We start from the raw sequence: 23,390 nt of genomic DNA on the forward strand, positions 1-23,390 counted from the left end.
GAATTTTCGTTCGCTGTAACTTCATTCTCCATCAGATTTCAATGGCAGATTATTTCTTGCTTTTGAGTATTAAATTTTAAATCCTGTATAAGAAACGGTTCACTTTTGCTGTGCAATTGGAAGCATAAAGAAAGCTTCTAAGGATAGTCATGTATCATTTCACAGACATATACAATAAATATATGCTATTTATATCCCTTTTAAATCAATTTAAAATTTTTTAGCTTGGATCACTCGGTGATTTTGATGTTATAACTGAATAATATTTCATAATTTGATTTAATTACTGTATTTAATTTAGTTAGCTAGTTATTAAGCTTCATTTAAACTGATACCACTTCATTACATTTTTCTCCTTGCTTTATTTTAATCTCGAATGTGTTGCACGGGCTTTGCGTGATTTTTTCCTCTCTAACAAAAGTATATTAGTGTAATTATTTTAAAACAAATAAAGATGTTTATTATTTCCACTATGTAATGCCTTTTTAAAAATAAATTTTCGAAATTTATGTTATATCGTGAATGTTATTAAATCATCATTGTGAGTGAAATACTGATATTGAAATGTATGTTTTACTGAAAATGTTATGTAGAAAAATTCATAAATTATCAAGTAATAATTAAATGTCTTTATAAATTTTAATTTAGATCTAAAACAACTAGTGGATATTGTAAAGATAAAATATTAAAGAAAGAAATGCAATCTTTACATATAAAAATTTCGTCTGATTGTTGATATTTATTAACAACTTACGTTATGCGCATACTCTATGATTTCCGTTTTGGTAAACATTTTGGATTTCTTTATTATTTTGTATTGAAGTCAGCACCTTTAAGATTTCAAAAATGATTTTTTTGTTTCTGCGGTAGTTAGAAAAGAAAAGCAGCAAATCTGGCAAACTTTGATTCCTTAACAGATTGATCTGATATGCAATTCTTACTTTATACCCACCCACTCTTCGAAGCCAATCTATGACAGAGAAAATAAGAGTTTACAAAATCGAAGAATAAACTGCATTTACAGATTAGTATCTTTAAATACTCTTATCCTTTTCTGCCACCAGAGGGTTATTATTTTTATCAATTTGAAACAAGGTTATATTTTAAAGGTTCAAAAATTTCTGCTGTTTTAAAGAGGTATTTTACATTTTTTATTAATTACTTTTGTGAAAATTAATTAAGAGATCTAGAATGGTGTTCCGCCATATACCGCTTCAACTACAGCCCTAATAAATGCAATTTACTGCCTGATCAATCAGAATATTTACAGAAAAATTTAATTTCGAAGAATATGAGTAGGCATGTTCAGACAAGCTGAAAGCAGTTCTCATGGCGATAGGGCTTAATTTTAAGAGTTCCTTTTGTAGGGTGCCCTTTTTTAGAGTCACAAGTTTTAAACGATCCTACAAAAGTAGGTGTAAACTATTATCTGACAATTGATCCAACTGTTTATTTCTTTTGCAGTTTCACTTGTCTGCTGTCAAGACCGGAAGGGTCCAATTTTCACCATAGAACCCCCAAACAGGGTGGAATTTTCCAACACCACTGGAGCAGTGATCCCGTGTGCAGCTGAAGGCGTCCCCCCACCCACCATCCGGTGGGCCCATGCCCTGGATGGCAGTTACATTTCGGACATTCCCGGACTCCGGCATGTTCGACCGGACGGATCCTTAATGTTCCCACCCTTCCGTGCAGAAGATCAAAGGCCTGACGTGCACACTACCGATTACAGGTGTCTGGCAAGCAATTCGGTGGGTGCCATTGGAAGCAGAGATGTGAGAGTCAAAGGGGGTGAGTCCAATATTATCTCTTCGCTTTAATTAAAACCTGAATTGCTCTGAGAGCTGCAGAAGTTGAGCTCGCCAGCTGCAGGCACCGAGAATAAATTGAGTAAAATATTCAAACTGATCAGTGCTGTATATCTTTCCTTTTAACACGCAGCGGGTCTTTATTGATAGAAAAAAAAAATTGAAATTAAAAAAAAAGAAAAGAGCTGTGATTATTTCTTGTGCCTTCGTACGAATTCAGAATGCCAGAAAAACGAAGTGGCTCTTTTTTATGGCATAGTTATTTCATGTATTCTCATACTGGTTTATAATACAAGAAAAACAAAGCGACTCATTTTTTTAAAGTCAGAACTCTGGTAGAGTTTCAAATTTATTAGATTATTTGAACGGCAAAAGATGTAAATTATATGCACAATATTTATTATTTAAATTATTTAAATAATTTTTAAAAAAAACCCCTTTTTATATAAAAGTTTATTACGAATATAAATAAATGGATAAACATAAATGAATTATAGCTCCAATTTTGCTAAAAATTACATTCTTGCCTGAAATACAACTCATTTGTGCTCATATAAATATTCATTTATTATGGGCAATTTTTTTAGTTCGGATTGCAATAAATTACGAAATCATTGTATAGCAATTTGAAATCAAAATGATTTCGCTCGTGTGCTAATTTTTTCAAAAATGAATGCTTGCTCTGAAGAGTTAAATACATGCACCATTGAAGAAATGGGAATCATGCTCTGAGCAAACAAAGTTTGATATTAAAAAAATTGTAGTGTAGAATTTATTTATATTAAAATTGTTACTACATTTTAATTGCATTTATCCATAACATTTCAGAATAATTTCGATAATGAAATTTCAGTACATAAAAAAAGTATATCTATTTAACTTGACATCTTTCGTTAACTCATCAACCGCTCGAGTCTTAGGTATTGACAAGATGAAAATAACAACATTTATTTCTTTTTGTATTCATGATCCTTCGAATTTCTACATGAAATGAAAGCTTCCTAATGTATTTTATATGAAGAAAAAAATTCTTATTATTATTTTAATCATTTTTTATTCAAACCGTGAATTGTCTGAAAACTTTCTATCCTTTTCTTTTTGTATGAAATTTTTAATTTCAACAAATCTAGTATCGCATTGTATTTTTAATTGGTACTATGAATTTCCTTCGTTTCATTTGATAGAAAGTCTAATGATCCATGACATTTTCACAATCATGTACATCAAATTTCTTCAATCGAAATTCGGTCAAAATGAACAAAATGAAAGCAACTGTAAATATTTTGCAGAATTCTACATCGTGGAATCTCTAAAAATCTTAAAAATAACTCATTTTTGAAACTTCTGTTATTGTTTTGAAGAAAATAATTTTTTCCCGCTTTTGATCATCGCCATTAAATATTAAAAATAACTCATCAATTCATTCTCAAAAAATCATTCTGCCGTTGCTTCATTTTATAAAGGATGGCTGATGTCCTTGTTATTTTATCCACTATTCGTGTCAACCCACTCATCCATAAGATTGTTGTAGAGGTTGAGTAATACATCTGTGAGAAATTTTTTATCCATTTATTAAAACTCCACATTCACTTCTCTTCGTTTAACTACGAAGTTCGACACGGGCTTTCAACTTTCTTGTCCGCATGTTGAAAAGTCGACGGGAAAGCACACGTGCCGGCTATCTCATTGACAATTTTATTGCAATCGAAGACAATATTTATTCTTCTGAAAGACTCTTTTCATTTTTCTATTAATCCTTACTTCTGAAATTATTGTTTTCAAATTACGGCTATCAACAAAAGCATGCGGACCACTGCTACACGTTCATCGCACTCATCATCTTCACAAATGAACTGAAAAGAGAGCTCATTCTTTTTCATCGTCAAAAATGTTTCCAATAATCCAATAGCTTATTGTCCGTAACAAAAAGGTACCAACATATGCTTTCGATAGAAAAACAGCAAACAAGTGTCAGCAACATTGATGTCATTACAACATCATACTGGCAGCATGGACAAAGATATATCAGGGACGTTTTGATAAGAATTGCATACATATAGGTGTTGTGCGAATACATCTCGTGTGATTAAAAGCATATCTGTGATGTTTTCATTAAAAACTTAAATACAACATGTATCGCTTAAATGTAGTAAAATTTTGAGACCAAGACATTCATTTTAACTCATTCTTCATTGTTTTTAAATCAAATATGTAAGTTCCGTACCAATTCATGGACGTACATGAGATATAGTTTAAGAATAATTTGACGATAAATGTAAAACAGTAAGAAATGATTACGAGTGTCCTAAAATAATTGATCATGAATGTATCCAAAAATAAATGGCTATATTGAGAGAACTGCACGTGATTAGTTAAAACGTAGATAGAATATCTAAATTTCTTTTTACCAAGTCACACTGCTGACAATTGCTTTGAACTGCTTCTGGTCAGCCAGCGAGTGATCGCCAATACATGGGCAGCCATATCCCAAATATATTGCGGCTGAAATATTTCATTTGAGAATTCATAGTAACGAATGTGTGTTGGAGAAAGAAACTTACCATTTGGACTATTTGAAGCAGTGCAACACATGCAAAGGGACGCAAATGCTACGAGATTTTGAGAAGCAGATCGATGACCGTTTGGAGGTTCTCCGTCACAGAATTATATTTACGGTTGCATAAAACATCTGTTACGGTTGTGACTGCATTCAAAGAAACCATGATTTTTTTTCTGTCATCAGCTGAGTGAAACAATCAATTTTTCTGTCATCAATTGAATAATATAATTAAATCTCTTTATCGTATGCTCTCGCGTCTCACAGGTGAACTTATAAAGTTGCTCTGTTTAATTTTATTCAGATTTTTAATTAATAATACCTGATTCACTCACTGATACCTTTAATATGGATTTCCGTGTCATTTCCAGTAGAGTAGGAGAAAGTGCTATTTTTCAGAATTTAAATGTTTCAATGATAGAAAATCAATTCACGGCAGCAGATGAATCGAAGCGTTTTCGTGAAAATGTGAAATACCATCAAAATGTAACTAATACTATCAAATTCCACCCGTACCTCAGATTTTAATTGCCGAAAAGATTAGAACAATAAATAGAGAAGTTGTAAATGGTAAATTCTGCTACGATAGCTATGAACGAAGAACACATATATTTGGTTGAAGAGCACGATTCAACCTATTTTGAATGCATTAAGTCCAGAAAGTGGTTCCTGAAAGCTATATCACCAATAGTAGAATTTTCGAAAGAATGAATTGACGAGAGAAGCATGGAAGTTATTGGTTTAGTAGTATTGCAATAAATATTGCATTCGGGAACCAATTCTTTCTGTCAATTTCCTTTAGTGATATAATAACAAATATTGAAGAAATTGTCTAGATTTACTATTTGTTTAGGTCAATAAAACAGATAGTGCTTCCCATAGGTTCATTTCAATGTTAGAAAATATTGTGGGGATATTGTAACAACGTTGTTGAGCATTCTGTACTAATAGGGAATGAGCTGAGCGTAATTTAAGAGTACCTCTATGAGATATGTCATGATGTGTTAACAACCGAATGCTTCTAGAAGTTAGTATGCAGAAATACTACAAACATTTCCCATACAAAATAATTGATAAAAGCAAATTATATATATATATATATATATATATATATATATATATATATATATATATATATATATATATATAATGATATTTTTAAGGAGAATTAAAATCCTAATTTTTATCTTAATTAGTCTATATTAACTCCATTCTAAAATGCTCTCTTATTTCCTGATATAATTCCCACTTTTTATTTAATTAATTCTACACACGCTGTATGAAACTGCTGGTCTCACTCTGGCAATTTCTCACGCTCTGAGCGAAAGGAAAAAAATCCTTAATGCTTACAACATTCTCTTAAAGATACCTAAAATTCTCTTTCCTGAATCGACACATATCAAAGAAATCCCTATCAAAATTTCATAAAAAAAAATTAACAACACTGAAGAGAAAATTTTCGGTTCCTTAGCTTTTGTGTCGCTGTGTAGACTGACCTAGCTTTAACCTCATTTTATCTGTACAAATTATGCCTTCCGGGATGGAATAAATCAAAATTAAATTTCCAAAGTTCTCGGCCACGCATCTGCTGAAACATGTGAGTGTATTCAAACACACATTTTTGGTACATTTTAGGCGAATTAACAAATTATCCTCGATATTTTCAGATTTTGGGGTTTGGAGAAAAATTAATGAATCTTTATAAGTAAAATTTCTTATAAAATTTGTATATTATGAATGTCTAATATATTGAATATATGTTTTTCATACTTTCTTTCAATAATAATGTCAGTGCACGTAAAGTGCAAACACTATTTAATCATGCAGAGAACGTAACGTATCTGCCTAAATCTGGAGTATTATGGAAATGTGTTGAATATGAATGTGTAGCTCGTGCTTCTGTGAACAGTAAATTAGAAATTGAGATGAGAAAAGAAAATGTGTGGGAGTTTCAACTGAGCCATCAACAATATACAAATATTATGAGGAAGAATTTTGTGCCATGACAATGTGCCTGACAATAAATTAAACAGATTTCTTAACTGCTAAAAAACTATCCTGCTATGAGTAGAAAAAGGAATGTTTTTATCTTACATAACGCATTTCCTGCAAATGAAAATAGTATGCATATTTTAAATTATTTTATTTTTGCGCCAACGAATAATCAAATGGAGTATTTAATTCATTCTTAAAAATATATTGAAATTTTATGGAAAATTATTTAGAATTGAAATTATTTATTGAAATTTATTTAAAAATCAGATTTAGAGCATCTTTTATTTTAATTAAAAATAAAGCTGTGGAGGATAAAAGAATTTAGTCTATCATAGATAATTTTTGCAATGGTATATTTTTTAAAATTAGAAAACACATGTATAATATGAAGAGGGATTTCTTTTAAAAATTAAAAGATAAAAGAGATAATCCTAATGCATCAAATATATTTTTTTTTTCTTGATGTGACGTAGTAGATTACGTAGCCGTTAACAATTGATTTAATGTGCAATAACTGTATTTGTAATACCTGAAATGAGTTTTTAAACAAGGAAGCAAATAATAAAATTTTCATGAAAAATAATTAAATAGATTAATTCATTCATAAAAAAGTGCTCTGAGCAAAGCCGAGTATATCAGTAAGTCTTCCATGAAAAATATTTTCAAACATACCATCTGTATAATAAAAGAGAAATGCATTCATGCATAAAAGATCGTCTGTCAAAAAATAAACACAGTTCCCTTCTCTGCTCTCAAAACGAAACAGCAACGTGTTTCCCCCAGCTGGCAACTTTTGTTTCCGATTTGCACGTTGTCCGAACATATCCGAAATGCGTCGCAGTGGTCTTTCCCTTGGACTGACATACGTGACTCGAGCGCACGATAAATCATGCATAGCGTTCTTCCGTGCCGCCTAAAAATGGATATTGTTTCTCGGAAAATTGAGACTTTATTTCTTTTTCTTCTGAAAGCTGCTTTTCGTAATCTTAGTGAAGATTATGCGCGCACGCCATCGAAATCACGCTAATTTTTTTACTCATTGCATGCACTTTTCATTTACCACATTCAGACAAAAATTGCTTCATCTACCCTGACTGTTTGCTGAAGCGCTATTACACATTCTCATTTCATGAGTGCACGACGATAAAATTTTGATCTCGTCAAACCATTCGATTCGGTGATTTTTATCAACCCTCTCATTCCTAAGATTATTTTAATTTAGATACAACAAAATACCGTGCCGAAAGTTTCCCTTTCTAAAATAAGAGAGTTTCCCCCACCCCTCAAACTTTACAAGGACTATCCGAGTTCTTAAGGGGTTGATATACAAAGAAAGGTCTCCACTTAGTTGATAACTCGTAAGTGAATGTGTGCTTGGACATTTTTGGAAAGTTCTTGGAAAACTTCCCAGTCCCCCTAAACAGCTGGTCTCTAACTTGGCAAATAAAGCACCTACCACGAATAGAAACGGTCTTAGAAAGCTCTGTCCAAAGTGTAACAATTAACAGATATTTCTACAGCATTGCGCAACAGGACTGAAAAATGGGCAACACTTAAGACATTTGTCGGTAATTCCACCTTATTTATTTGGTCAAGTAGTGATCATTAAACATGCGCATGTGTTACATATTCTGTGACTTGGAATATATGTTTTTCTCGTGCGTCTAGTAAAAACATGGAAGAAGAACTTCAAACCAAGTTTCCTTTTTAAGGAGAATATATATATATATAACAACTTAAAAAAACAGTTTTGAAATTTTTAACAACAAAAATCAAAATAGCAATAATCGCTGCCGTCGAAACTTTCTCGAGCCTCTCTCGGGGAGAATGCAAAAGCAGACGCAACAAGGGGCGACGGCGAAGTCATCCATTTTCCACCAACCAAACAAAGCGTGGAGAAACTCGCTAATACACTTTTAACGAAAGCTCGATATTAATGGAGCAGGTCGTTTGGGTTGTCGCGAATGGAGGAGAGGTAGGGTGGGAGGACGTTAACTACAGTTTAACTGCGACTAGTTCATTGTGACGGTTAATCGACTTCAAGTCACGTGTTTGCAACAGGATGCTTTTGATCGCTATCAGAACAAAATTAACTTGCGTCGGCTTGAATCTTTTGAAGGAGGAAGACTCGGACATTCAGAAGGTGTGGGAAGATGCTTTTATGGGTCGCATAACTAACTGGAGATCTTTCCTCCCCCCCAAATGATATGTTGGATAAGCAATATTCGAGGATCATATTTCAAATTCCTAATTTGTCCTTTTGTATGGTGAGTTGATTGATTAGAAGGACAAGTGGATAAATATTTGAATGTTGTTCACCATGGTGATTTTTTTATGCCATTCAGAAACTATTTCCTTCAAAATGTTCTAGTCATATATAAAAAAAAGGATTACTTTCTTAATGACATTACATTCAAAGTATTCATCTCTGTCATAATGAATGCTTCCTTCTCTACCCTAAAATAGGACCTACGTTTAAAAAAATGAATGAAAAATAGTTGCATTCAACTTAGAATGGATTTTTGAATGAGAAAAAATTATTAATTAGCCCTTAAATATTCAATAATTTATGAAATGATTGATAATTGAGCAGATAAGTATTGCAAGGAATAATAAATCGAACCAAATAATTTAAATGTTTTAAGATTCTTCGTATTAACCAGGCAAAACTTCGGGGTGAGGTACGACTGCTAAAGAATTTAGTATTTTTTCAAAAGGTCTTGTTCGAAACTAAATTTAATTTTAAATTAAGTAACTATTTAAATTAATTATTTAAGTTAATTATTTAAATTTTATATCTTAAAACATATTTCTGTAAAAATCCGAGTAAATTTATTCTATTTAACCAATATTGAAATGACTTATAAATATATAAATTTACATAAGTACTACATTTTTATTCATAGTATATTTTTGGGTAGAAAGATGAATACTTTTTTTATACTTTTTCTTTCAATGCTACCTTTAATAAAGAGGAAGTAATTTCATTTTTCTATATTCAAAATTAGTTTTCTAGTTTATATTTGTTATTTTATATAGTAAAAATAAGCCATTTAAAAGGCTTTATCGAGCTTATTGTGAGAATGAATTTCTATTAATAAGTATTTATCAGGCAGAAACTGTCAAATTTATCATTTTAATGCCATACTGATTTTTTCAAAGTCCTTTGGATCATAAGCAATATTTTTTAGCTAATTTTTTTTTTTTTTTAATTTGGTAAAATTTTTTTAGCATGAATTGACACTTTTGATTTTATGTTGGACTCTGTCTATAGAATTCTAAAGTTTACTCTATCCTTTTTGTCATTTTAAGTTCTTGAAAATTTGATGATGTATTGCCTACTCGTAGTTTTAAGGAGCATAATTCTATGTTTAGAGAAGTCATATTCTTTTTTTTTAAATTTTTGTGCAATTTAAGTTTTTATTTTTATTTTAGAACAATTTTATTTTTGTTTAGTACAGTTTAAGTAAAGTGAGATAAATGAATATAACTTTACGTTTGGCTGTTGGAATACATAGCGATAATGGTTTTTATATTTTTATGCTATGTTTTAAGAAACAGATGGCATATGCATATATTTTAATAAAATTAAGACTTCATTTTCTCTATAAGTTTTATAGCTATACTATTAGTCATGGTTGCATGAAAATGGAAAAAATCTAAATTATATATATGTGTGTGTGTAATAATATATCTTAATTTATTTAATGTTCTAATTAATTTCGAATTTTAATTTTAACTTAGGCCATATTACTTTATTCAAAAATGTTTTCTAATTTACTGATCCAAATTTCATTTTTTTAATTGTTTGTAACCCAGGCTCTAAAAAATCAATAGCTTTTGTAGTTTTTCATGTTCAGAGTCAAGGGTTAAAGATCAGTAACACACACACATTCCTTCCGAAGATATTTAAGATTCCCTTTCCTACGCCGACAGATATCAAGGAAATCCCTATCCCAACCTCTTGTTAAAATCATTAAAGGGAAAAAAATGTCTGACTTCGCTCCTGTGTCACGATGTAAACAAAAATGTATCATTGATCTCATCAATGTACAAACCATGATCATTCGTCAAAAAACACTTTAAATTCCAAATTTATCAGACGTACATCTGCAAAATTATGTTATATGAAGCACAATTGTACAGCTGCATGGCCGAAACGAAGATAAATTTCGAACATGAATGAACTTCAGTTTATTTTACCATGGAAGGGCGAGTTTGAATATGGAGAGGAAGCTGGAACCCGTTCGTTCGCAATAGAAAATAATAGAAAAACGACAGAAGTTTTACTCGGTGTTTATCTGATAAAAGTTTTTTTTTATAACCTGTCGATTTTGAAATCTTAGATCTATTCGAGAAAAAAAAATGATTCTCAGAATGCATGCCAGGAACTTTATCCTCCGCTAGGAGTGTAAGAAACGAAACAGTCAGCAACTTCTTAGAGTGTGTGTTAGAATTAATTAAATAAAAAAGTGGGATTTGGATCAGGTAATAAAAGAAATATTTTGGAATAAAGTAATAGAATCTAAGATTAGATAAAAATTAATAAATAAATTAGAATTTAAATTAAAATAAGAAATATATATATTCAAAATACTGTGTAGGACTTTCAAGATTGTGAAGTATATCGGCCCTGTCAATAAAGCTAAAATAGAGAACCGAATAATAAGTGCAAGTGTCCTTCAACACACTTTCAATTTCAAAAAGACGGAAAAAACTTATCCTGACGGAATAAGCTTATAAATTACTTTGAGCTTTCATTTAGTCTGCAAGCACTCCAGATTACTCAAATTCAAATCGAATATCGGTTAAGCTTTATAGAATTATTCTTAAGAATTCTTTTTTTTTTTTTTTTCACTTCTCAGATTCGATTGCAGGTCAAATTGTTTTGCAGTTTGTTGACTGATTCACAAATCAACGGAGACTTTTAAATTTTCTTAATTATAAGAGTGTGAGTGTCGACTCATTTTACGAATACGAGCCGACATAAATTATGTTATTCTGCTAAAAGTAACTTGAAATGAAGGAGATGCAAAAACATTTTGAAAATAAAAAAAAAAAAATCTAAATTATATGTTTTAAATATCCGATTTCTTTCTTGTTTTATTCTGCAGGGAATAATAATGCAATTTATTGGCATTTATCGCATTAAAATTGATAAAATGATTTTTAATTTTCAATAAATTGTTTGATTTGATGTCGCATAATGGACTTCTAGGAATGCCAAAATGCGATTAACTTGAAAGAGTGAAAATTTATCGAAAGCGAATAAGATCGAATTGAGAAAATTTTCTTATGATCTTGAGATTGCAATGCAATCAGAATTCGCAAAAAATGAACGTTATTCGAATCATTAATGTATTAATTGTAAAATATTTCTGAAGTAATCAAAATTAATTTTGTAAAGTAAAGGCGACTTTTTTATTTCATCGAATTAGAATATGAACTATTTTCTCAACTTGCACCACATTATTCTCTCTATATAGGTAACTATTTATGGAAAAGTGATTCAACAGGCCCATTTTGGGACGAAACGAATAATGCGTTCCTTCTTATCTTTCCTTTTGTACTGTTTTCCCAAGAGCATTAAAAATTGTTCCTATAAAGTATTTATAACGTTTATGACATTTAATGCAATTTTTCCAGGAATAATTTCAATATCTATTTCGAAAAAAAATCGCGTAAAAAAGATAAATAATTTATTTAGAAATATATATTTTTTTCTTTATCTGCATTTTAGCAAAATAGGCAAAAGATTTTTCAAATGGGATCTTGCCGATAAAAGACTTTAGCTACTTCACAGATAGTTCTAAATCACAAATTTAATAAGTATATTTTAGTGTGTAACCGTTGCAAAATGTACTCGAATCTGGAGGATATACTTTTCGCTTCTGCGACGTGTTTGGATCTTTTGGCTTCCATCTCTTTGCAGTCATCTCGACATCAAAGCTATGTGGAACATTTTTATCAGCTAATGGGGCCCAGTCTGCCTGCAGCGCAGAGTAAAAGATTTGATTTGCTTGCCTCTTACTCAAACCTTTCGCGGTGACGAAAGGAATTTCCTTCACTAGTGCAGTGTCTTGTAGGTTTCCTTGGTGAGTCTTCCTTGAAAGGTGAATGCCAGTTGTTGAGGAAATGGCACAGTTTTAAACCAACAAAGCGTGCACCTCCTATTTTATCTGCAAAATATAGGCCCTTTGAGCAAATAGATTGGCAATAATACATTATTAATAATATAAAATATTTTTGATGTTTTTACTCAAAACAATGTTTTTTTATTTCAGATTTAAATGAATTTGAAATGTTTCACGTATCTTGTCTTTTGAGGAAAATATATAAAATGCATAATAAAAATAATTGACATACGTTTAAAAAGTATTAAGGATGAGTTTTATGTCTCGCCTTTTTTAGATCGAGTCAATTTCAATTTAAATGAATAGAACATTTTAAGGAAAATATAGTAGGCAAAAAATATCCAGAAAATTAATTTTTAAGCGAAATTATAAAGTAATACCTTATTTACTTCTAAATTCATTTTGAGATAATAATAATAAAAAAAATGAAAAGAAGAAGCAAACCTCAGAGTGTTAGAAATATTTGAAAAATTTTTAACGTAAGAAATATATAGTAATGATATAGAATTGAAAATGATGTAAATATATAACTAATTAATTTAAATTAAAAGAGTCTTTAGCTATAGGAATAAAAAAAGTTATACATAACTTTAGGAATTCGTCTTCTTAAGTTCTTAGAAATAGCCGTGCAAAATCATACATAACTAATTCTAAGAAGTGTCATTTGACTTTTTTCAACTGATTGATATACCAAATCGACACGGTTAATTCAGTGGCAGGATTTTCACTTTTGCTTTATTTCGTAATATATACACTTTTTAATTTGCATTAATGTGATTCAATTCCTGCTTTTCTGCCGTATCAAATGACTAGGTGATATATTTTTTAAATGCACACCATAAATCATTTAACTCAATAATCTGGACGAACAAAAGGGTCGCAAAAGGCCTCTAGTTTTATGAATTCTGCAAATATCTCTGCGTTTGCTGTCTATCCAGCTTAATCTATGATCCCCGACTGACGTCAGAATGTCTCTTGAGCAACTTTTAAATCTATCTCTGGTTCAAATATTGCTTATAAGAAAATTCCGAAGACAGTTTATTATTCCTGGATCTGAGTATCAGTATGATATATGATTTGACACGACACAATCGAAGAGATCTCATAGAATTCAAGGGAAATCAGAAAACTGTAAGTTGGAATTTCTGCTAAGATTTCGTATTATAAGAAGAAGAAACAAACATTTCACTAAAAGCTTAATTTTCTCCTAATCTTATATATTTGCACGGACAAGAGTGGTTACTTAAATAATACGAATGAGTTGAAATAATATATTGTGCATATTATGGGAATCAGACAAAATTGATGTTAGGAATAATTAGAAGAGAAAGAAACTAATTTTTTTTTTTTTTTTTTACTAAGCATTAAATGAAAAAGTGAGAATTCAATCTGTGTGGAAATATCCAGATGAGAGAAAATAGAAAAATCGAAATGTAAGCATTTCTTTATGAAAGATGTAATCCATAAGAAAGTTGTGTTAAGTCTGCAATAACAGAGAAAATGGTCTATTTAGTTTCCGAAATCTATATAGTTGGATGGATGGGTGTCAGATAAAGTCATGCAGGTGATTCCTAAACAAATAAGAAAGTATGGTGCATTCATTTTGCTTTTCATGAGCCGCAAACTAAAATGAAGATTAAAGTTATAGAATTTTAGATACACATGCATTTTTAACCCTTATCGTGGCAAGATTGCTTTTTTGAAGAAAAGCAAAAAAAAAAAAAAAAAAAAAAAATGTATATAGGTACGTATATATAAAAATGTGTAAGAACAAACATTTAGGCATGTGTATTTTATAATAAACATACATATTTATGGGTACAAACATAAAAATAAAATAAAACTTACCTTAGATAAACCTGAGCGGCGCATCTTGACGGTTATTTTTCACAAATGATTTAAAATCATGACAGATAAACTACTATTTTTTTATTTTTGAAGTATAAATAAACATCTAGAAATGTCATGTGTTTAATAAAACTAAGTTAAAAATTATTTTATAGTGGTAGTATATTTTTTTAAAGTTGTATGTATGGTATGCTATACAAAACGAACACAAGGGTTAAAATAAATTAAATTAAATTCCTAAAAATGACATTTTAACATTACTTTATAGGTGCTTCCTTTAACATACCGTAAAATATATTTTCAGAAATTTTATAAAATATGAAATTAAAATTAAATACTTCTTAGTTCTGTTTATCAAACGAGGAAATATAGCTATAGAGTGGCTTGGTCAGTAAACAAAGATGCCAAGTGTAAGCATTCTTTCGGAAGTGTGCGATTCTTACCTGGTTTTTCCGAGCATTTTACTGGCTAAATAACATAACTGCATACGTCAGAGAAATTCATGATATTTTTTTAAAGCAGCGGCGCTCCGAAAGCAAATCTTTGATCCTCTGCATTGAATACAAATAAATAAATATGGCTTAGAATTCCAAATCCTTGTTTCTCGATCAAACGCAGAATACGTTTTCTCCTTTGAGGTATTGCCAAGAACCGCCGGCTGACACGAACAAATGACGCCCGGCTTGTTCTTTTCCGCTCTGTTTTTATGCATTGAAATCGGCTAAAATACCCCCCCCCCTTCGCGTTGCGTTTTAAATCCAGTACAACGCTAACTCGTGTTCTCTGTCCTCGTTTAACTCGAAAAGAAGCCACTAAAAAAAGGCAGCAAAAAGAAGGACATAACAAATAGCCATTGATTTGTTCGCAAGCTTGCTCTGACCCACTCTTTCGAGCGCAAAGTGGGGGGAAGGGGGGGCTTATTACGGAAAAAGTTGGTGACGGAAAAAGCTCGCCCATCATCCATCATGACGGGAAAGAAACTCGAAGGGAAATTTCCTCCCTTCCAAACAGCAATCTCATTCCCGCATTTGCATATTTTGTATATTCCCTCTTTTCTGATTCAGGGGATTCTTTCGGGGAATTTTCGGTCTGGAAAAGTTTCGCAGACGGATGAATATTCTGCCGAGGCCGAGATGAAGCCTTGTATATTTGTATCTATTGATGGCTCTACTATGGAGAGGGGAGTTCGCCAACTGTACGACGAATTCGGAAACAAACAAGTGACAACTGCACAAGCGGCATTGCACTTGGGAGGAAAAATTGCAATTCACGCATAATGTGCTCGAGTCAGGAGTGGAAACATGAAAGTGGAATCCATTTTTTTCTCTAATAATTTTGACGCTATTATCCATTCTACTTTGTTACCAATAAAGGAATTTTATTACCGTTTGAAGACCTGTAAAGAAGAAAAAATTTCTGCAATATATAAACGATAAAAAGAAATCATGCTTTATTTGAATATAATTTCAAAGTGGAAAAAATGGTTTTGTACAAGACAACTTTCTTTTTCTTGATTAGTTTGATTTGATTAAAAATCAGTGTGCACACTTTTAGATAATAAACTCAAAAATAAGCAGAAGCACGCAAGTTCTTCGGAAACATCAATGGAATAAATTAAAGATATCAGGGCTGTATTTTTATTTCAGCTTTGTTTTTCTCATGCTTTCTAATGCGATATTTTTTTGTCTCCTCTAACAGTCTGTAGACTGAATTTTGAATCTTCTTGTAGAATATTTCTGTCGTGGCTCTACAGCTTTCTTTGATTGTTAATCTACGGAATATAAAGTAGATTTGAAGTGTATTATGCGTAAATAGTATTGTTTGTGGCTGTCTCTTCATTTGTGCTTAATGCTTAATTCCTTATAAAAGTAGATTAAATGTATTTGTATATTTCCACTTTCAGTAATCTACGGAATGGTAAATATCTTAACGGCACTACTGTGGATAAAGCCCTTAAATATTTCTAACATTATGTATAATGGGCTGAATTAAGCAGACAGAATAATGATCAAGAATGTTGAACTAATTAAATGATTTAATGTTTTATTTTAATGTTTTTAGCTTAGCAGTACGTTTTAAAAAGAATCCAGAACAGATGCGCGATTTCTAATTGTTTGATTATTTATTATAATGTTATCAAGTTTTCATATTTTTGGCTTTTCTAACTATAGCGCAGTCTATCTTTGTTTAAAATACAATATGAAAAATAATTTAATGAAGGTGGAGACTTTCTGTTTCGAGGGGGAAAAAAACTATGCTAATTTTAGTTTTTTAGTTGGTGGTAATTTTTAAATTGACATGGTTCTTGGCTGAGTTGATTTATTCCTTTTTTTATCTAATGATGATGCCTCTAGGTTCAGAAATTTTTTTAAATTCTAACTTTTAACTCAAAGAAGAAATAATAAGAGTTACATATCCAAAATCATTATCATATTATAGATTTTAAGCCTATTGGAAACATCAGACAGTAAACTAACTGAATTTACCGATCGTAGAAAAATTGTAATTTTCGCTGAGTTAATATATATATATATATATATATATATATATATATATATATATATATATATATATATATATATATATATATATATATATATATATATATATATATATATATATATATATATATATTAATTTCATTGTAAATGAAGGAGATCTTTACTTTATTTTTAGCCTGATAACTGATTTTAAAACGGTAAGAAATATTTCAAATTTGGATGATTAAATGAATAAAGAACATTTTGTTTTGTTAATGTAATAAATATAGGCTGAAAAAATTACTTGCAATATAAAGTTTTATAAAGTTCTAATAGTCATATTTTAAAAAAAATATTCTTCATACACTAACAAGAAAGCTCCCTCTTCTGATATTAAAAATTAATTATGAAACTTGAATTATTATTATTATTTTAAATGTTTTTAAAGCAAACGTTCAGCAATAAATTGGTTATAATTCGGTTCCTCACGATGTTCAGCCACTATGCTATTTATTATTGTTTCCTTCTTTGCAGTGAAGTTGATTAGTTGAAAAATTTAACATATAAAAATACAATGGCCTTTTTAAATTCATACAACTATTTTGTTTTTTCAAAAGCTAATGATCGTAGAAAAATTGGAATTTTCGCTGAGTTAATATATATATATATTTCATCTATTGATGACTGGTATTTACATCAAGCAGCTATTAATCTGTCAGTTCAATCATGAGGCAGTAGAACCTTTCATTGCATGTATTCGGCCGTCATCACTTCTGGTATTTTCACTGATTATGAATAAAAGAACTCGAAGACGGTATAAAAATTCCGATTCCATGATTATTTTCGCCATTATATTCATTCCCTTAAACCGTAGAAAACATAACTCTGTACTTCATTTAAATCATTTTACAAATCAGAAAAATATATTTAAAGAGTAAGAAATCAACCATTGAGCCACGCCATAGAATGACCATCTTTTTTAATAAGCGTCCTTGTAAAAAATTTCAAATTTGACTGTCCACAATTTTTAAGAAATGAAATAGCAGAATAATACATCAAATACTAAAATCAATCTTTTGTGTATCTCATTAATGCTTGCTAAAATCTCATTGCAACACTACAGAAAGTAACTCAGAGCAATGTTGTAAGTGATTCTACAAAGGTTCTTCCTTTCATTCAACTGTAACACTCATTTAGATATTTATATTGATATCTTTTCTGTACTGGACATTTGAGATATGGACACAGGGAGTTTTGAAGGGGAAAGAAGAAATAACGATTATCGTGTCTTAAGATTTATGAGAGATTCGCGAAGTAACCTTTTAAAACTCGGAAGTCGACCGTATTGATGTGCAGCCATGTTATAAAAAGCTCCTGTATTTTTTTCTTATTCCTTATGCCTAGGCCCATATCCTGTGCCGGATCAGCTTCGGCTCTTGTTTTCCCTCACGTCTTTTTTCCGTTTCTGCCATTCCTATTTATCAAACTCTTCCTCCGCACGCGAGCGAAAAAGAAAACGATTCCTGAGACAAACGAAAAGGGGGGGGGGGGATCACGTGACGTGAAAGTTGTAGTATGGGTATGAAAGGGAAAAAATTCGCTTGCACGTCTGCATGACGAATAAAGTTGTGCATACCGGCTTTTTTTTCCTGCAAAACTAATGTATTTATTTTGGATCAGACTGTCGATATATTGATGAGATAGTTTATAAACGATTTTATGCATCATCACAAAATATATAGAGATTCGAAACATTAAACTTTCTTTTTAATTTCTCGTATTTGAAATTAAGTATGTAAAGAAAAATCCATACGTTCATTGAAGTAGTCAAAAAAAGGTTCACTCGAGATGTTAATGATTCTGAAATGCTACTTTGAATTTATAATTATGAATTTTTCTAGACATTCTGAATTTCAGAAAATGTGCTTTTGAAACTATGACAAGATAACTGAAAGTGAAATTTGAATGATATCTAAGCAGATAAAAGAACTAGAAAAAAAAGCAAATATGCTGTGTGCTCTTATCATCTAAATTGTAAAGACATGTCACAATTCGAAAGCAAAAACTTGTGCAAAGAAAACAAAGCAATTGAAAACACAATATGTTAACGGGATAAAATTGTATACATGACTTCATAACTAATGTTGTTTATTTGTGGAATTTCAGAAGAAATTCGTTGACTGTTTAGAGGCCAGAGCAGTTCTTCTGCAGTCTTATTTCAAAATTGAAAAAAATGAAGTTTTATACGTTTTCTTGACATCAGAATTATGGATCTAGATCAGTCTGTGATCGTGAAGAGATGAAAAATAAAGGTTCATTCTCTTTCCTAATCATTGAAATGTCATATTGTGGTAAGTCGACGAAAGAATACTTCGGCTATTTCTACGAAGATTTATTTTATAATGACAAATCACTCTGTTGTATAAAGGGAATGGATATTTAGTTAAATAAATAATTAAAAAGCCTTTCGTAAATTTACCCATTTCAATAAATAATTCATCAAGTCACTTCGAAGATATGATGTGTTCGTAAATGCTTATTTTGATAAAAAAAATAATCAAAGGAATTTTTGCAAATTTACTCTTTTCAATAAATGGTAATTTCTCTAATACATTCAAGATCTACATTTTTCATTTCAACCATATTTGAGAAGAATTTTAGAAATCCAATTATTTGTTTGCAAATGACACGATTTTCGAATTATTTAACTCTGAAAACTGTTGAAATTTGCAGTATTAAAAGTATTACATGCAGTGAAGAGAAAGGGAATATAAGTAATTCAATCAGTTAACGACATCACGTAGTTGCACAACAAAGAAAATGACTGAAAGCGACTAATGAAGCAATTTATGTTTCATTTTTATCTACCAGAATGAATAGAACGAAATTTAGATTTTTTTAAAGAAGGGTTACAAAAAATTTCTTTATTTATTTTTCTACGCAAAAAGGTTAGCAGCTTCCAAGCCTATCAAAAATTGACTGAAAGCCAAGGTCTGCATCAGACATAATCGTTCCTGTCAGAGAATGTCAGATTCTTAATGTTGCTGACAAATCACACCAGCCCTTAAAATCAGCTTAGGGAGGAATTTGAAGTTATTTCATATTTGGTCAAGCAAAGTTTCATATTTGGTCAAGAAATTCAAATAAAATTGTTGGAATCGAAATTTTTATGCATTAATTTTCGTTTTTGCAAGAAGAATAGTCTGAGTTTGATTGCAGTTCCTTCAGACTGCTTTTACTCTCTCTCTCTCTTTCTCTCATCTTAATGTACGATTTTGCTTGAACGGAAGCAATGTATGTTTGCAGAGTTAAAAAAAGTGGTAGAAAGCATGGCTGTCTCCTGGCATTGATTCATTTGCTACTTTAGGAAAGCACATTTTTCGTAGGGAGTACGGACGGCAGTTCATTTCAGTCGAATATCTTATACCTTATTCGACATTCACTCAATATTGAGTCCTGAACTTTAAATTGACATATACGCTCGAATCGTGCTGTTTCAGTATCTGTTCCATTCATGATGTACATGAATGTGCCTCAAGTGGTTGCCAAACATTTTATTGCTATCGCCAATTTCACTTTTTTATTCCTCGAGCCAAATTGGCAGTAAGATCCAACGATAAAATAATAAGATCTATTTTACATCCAGCAGCAGCGCACTAGTTTGTATTAAAATCTGCTGATTAAAATAATTAAAAGATAACAATAATTATCGTTCAAGATGCATTACGGTATAAATCCGTACCTAATATACTTAATATTTTAGAGGGACATGTATACAGATTACACACAAACTTAAATGAAATAAATAAGAGATAAAAAAAATAGTGATTTTATCAGAAAATATGAAACATTATTTTCAATTCTTAGCGATCAATGATGGAAGCAAAACGTGCAACAATACATTTGTAAAAACAATCAAAAGTTCTCAATTTTATTGCAGTAATTAAATGCTTTATAGTAAATCATACATTAAAATATTTTAAAGAAATAATTGAAAATTAAATAAATAACTGAATAAAAGTCGTTGAAAATGTGTTACTTGGATTTTTAGACGTATTAAAAATCATTTTTGCCGAATAGTGTTTCGGAAAATGGTCTTGGAAAACAGATAAAATTTCTAATTAAAATTTTAAAGGAATTCGACCCAGATATATATTCCATCCATCAAATCATATTTATGCAAACTCTGATAAATTGTCACTAAACATTTTGGCTTATAAAGTCTCCAACAGACTCTCTCCCCAAACCATATATGAAAGACAGATTCGCGTTTTTAAAAAAGAGATAAAGAACTGAATAACTGCCATATAATGAGAAAATACGAAAACTAAGAAAATAACTTCCCTGGAAGAAGAAAAGTCTGTGCGGGTTGAGGTTCGAACTTGCAACGTTAGGGTTCATAGCCGAGTAACATAACCACTAGACAAAAGAGTACTCTCTTCTCCGGAAGTTGTTAACTGGCTTTTGATGTTACCACTACAATAGTCCCCCACCAGTGAGTCGGTAGAGTTTTATCGCGCCAGTTATGGCGAGCGACGAACGTGATTATCGTGCCAAGCGTTATGGCGAGCGACGAACGTTGTTATCGCGCCAAGTGTTATGGCGGGTGACGGCGAGCGTGTGTGAGTGGTTGCTGCCGGTAGATGGAGCCACGACAGCTGAATGAAGGATGCGTTTATTCAGAACCAGGGTCACCAATGTGCGGGTTGAGGTTCGAACTTGCAACGTTAGGGTTCATAGCCGAGTAACATAACCACTAGACAAAAGAGTACTCTCTTCTCCGGAAGTTGTTAACTGGCTTTTGATGTTACCACTACAAGTCTGTTATTTAAAATCTCCGTTCATAAAGAAAGAAAAAAATGTGAAAAATTTTAAATTTTCTCTCTGTCAAAATGTTTTCAGCAATTTGAGTCATTTTTGTCAGTCACTGAAATGTCCTGAGGCATGTCTAGAGTTGCGTCTGTTCGATGGTTAGCATCCTTGCGTGATTATCTCTGAAATTCTTCTGGTCAATGGCGATCTTAAATTCGGAAGTTGAGGCTCCACCAGATCAGGCTTCCACTCTTATCCTGTCATCGGTTGCACTACTCCCCCCTTTTTTTTATGTAATATCCATTTCTTTGCCCATAAATTTTCTTTTTGAAATTCACCAAATTGTGCTTGAAATTGAACACTACAGCATTTTCTAGTTTTTCAATTCATCTATCGAAAACTGTAACTGATAGTGCGTTCCAGAGATACCAACTACCTGCCGGCTTACTGATGGCTGCTGCAACCATGAAAAAGAAATGAAGCTTGTGAATAAGGATCGCTTTTTGGATCAAATCACACTTTCCTACATTTATTAGTCTATGCACAAACAAAATGACGGTCGGGGACTTTTTGAGCAATATTCATATATCTAATATAAATTTTCATGTATGGAGATCAGAAAATGTCGTAGTTGTTTTCAAAACAGGACACCGAGAATCGGCCTAGATCCAGCTACAATTTTCACCAAACTGAATTTAGAATCCAATTTTTGAAAACTTATTTTCTTTTAAATCATAGCAGATCAAAAGATTTAGTTATTTTTATTAGGTAGTGAAATAAATGATTAATAATCGGATCACTTTCAAAGCTTATAAAGCCTGATACTTAGTTGAATTGAATGAGGAATGTTAGTTGGCTAACCATAGGAAAGTAGCACACCCTTGATCAAATACAGAAAACAATCGGTTGCAAGAGTTGAGATTTAAAAAAAAATCATACAATGGATACATCATAGGATGACATGATATTTTGCCCAACAAATATATCACCAAACAAAAGAGACACTGCTTTGTCAGAAGTGAAATTCCTGATCCATTTTCCATACGCAGCAAAAAATTTCACTTTCTTTTTAATCTTTAACCATCTCACCAAATAAAATATAACAAGTAAATGCGCCAAAAGCAGAGCAAAGCATCACGATCTCACGAAAAATAATTTTTCCCCCACCAGATCAAAGCAGAGGAATGATAAGCGGGACAAGCCCGTGGCTCGGAACGATGTCCATTTGTAAATGATATTGCAGGTCGGCACTTCATTGAGAGAGGAAAAAGACAAGTAATTAACTAAAAGCTAACGATCTGTTTACAAACAAATTCAGCAAGATGGGCTTTTAGTATAATTAAGTGCTATTGTGTTCCTAATATTCAGTCGATGTCCATTAGTAGAGAGTCTGCGCCAAAGTGGAGGCTCCTTCTGCGGATCCCAATTAAAGAGTTTCACTCATTAAGAGAACTTCTCGTCAGTTGGAGTAATTGGCGATGTTTTATTTCTCAGCAGCCGAAATGTGCGGTAGTAGCGTGCGTCTTGTTTTACATGCTGCGAAGAAGCTTTTTTTTCCAGAATTATTGAAGCCGATAAATATTTTAATGGCGAAAGGTTTCCTTGCTAAGAAATAAGTGTCTTTCGTAATGCATAATAAGAACCGCGATGCATTTATATAAGGAGAGCATTTTAAAAGTAAGGTTAAAATATCCATCGAAAGAAGTTAAATATAAATTTTTCTTTCGGATGAAGATTAAAATTAGTTTTTGAATTT

The 23,390-nt window shown here is 31.3% G+C and overlaps 1 protein-coding gene across 3 annotated transcripts in view; it reads left to right on the top strand.

Annotated features, from left to right (window-relative positions):
* LOC129988111 (cell adhesion molecule DSCAML1-like) overlaps window positions 1-23,390 on the top strand; it is a 578,154-nt gene that overhangs the window by 116,796 nt on the left and 437,968 nt on the right. For all 3 annotated transcript variants that reach the window (XM_056096237.1, XM_056096239.1, XM_056096238.1), the window contains exon 2: window positions 1,465-1,791. In XM_056096237.1, coding sequence (XP_055952212.1) covers window positions 1,465-1,791 — 327 coding nt within the window. The remainder of the gene's footprint in view (window positions 1-1,464; window positions 1,792-23,390) is intronic.

Source organism: Argiope bruennichi, chromosome 10 (genome assembly GCF_947563725.1).
Source record: "Argiope bruennichi chromosome 10, qqArgBrue1.1, whole genome shotgun sequence".
Classification (NCBI taxonomy): domain Eukaryota; kingdom Metazoa; phylum Arthropoda; class Arachnida; order Araneae; family Araneidae; genus Argiope; species Argiope bruennichi.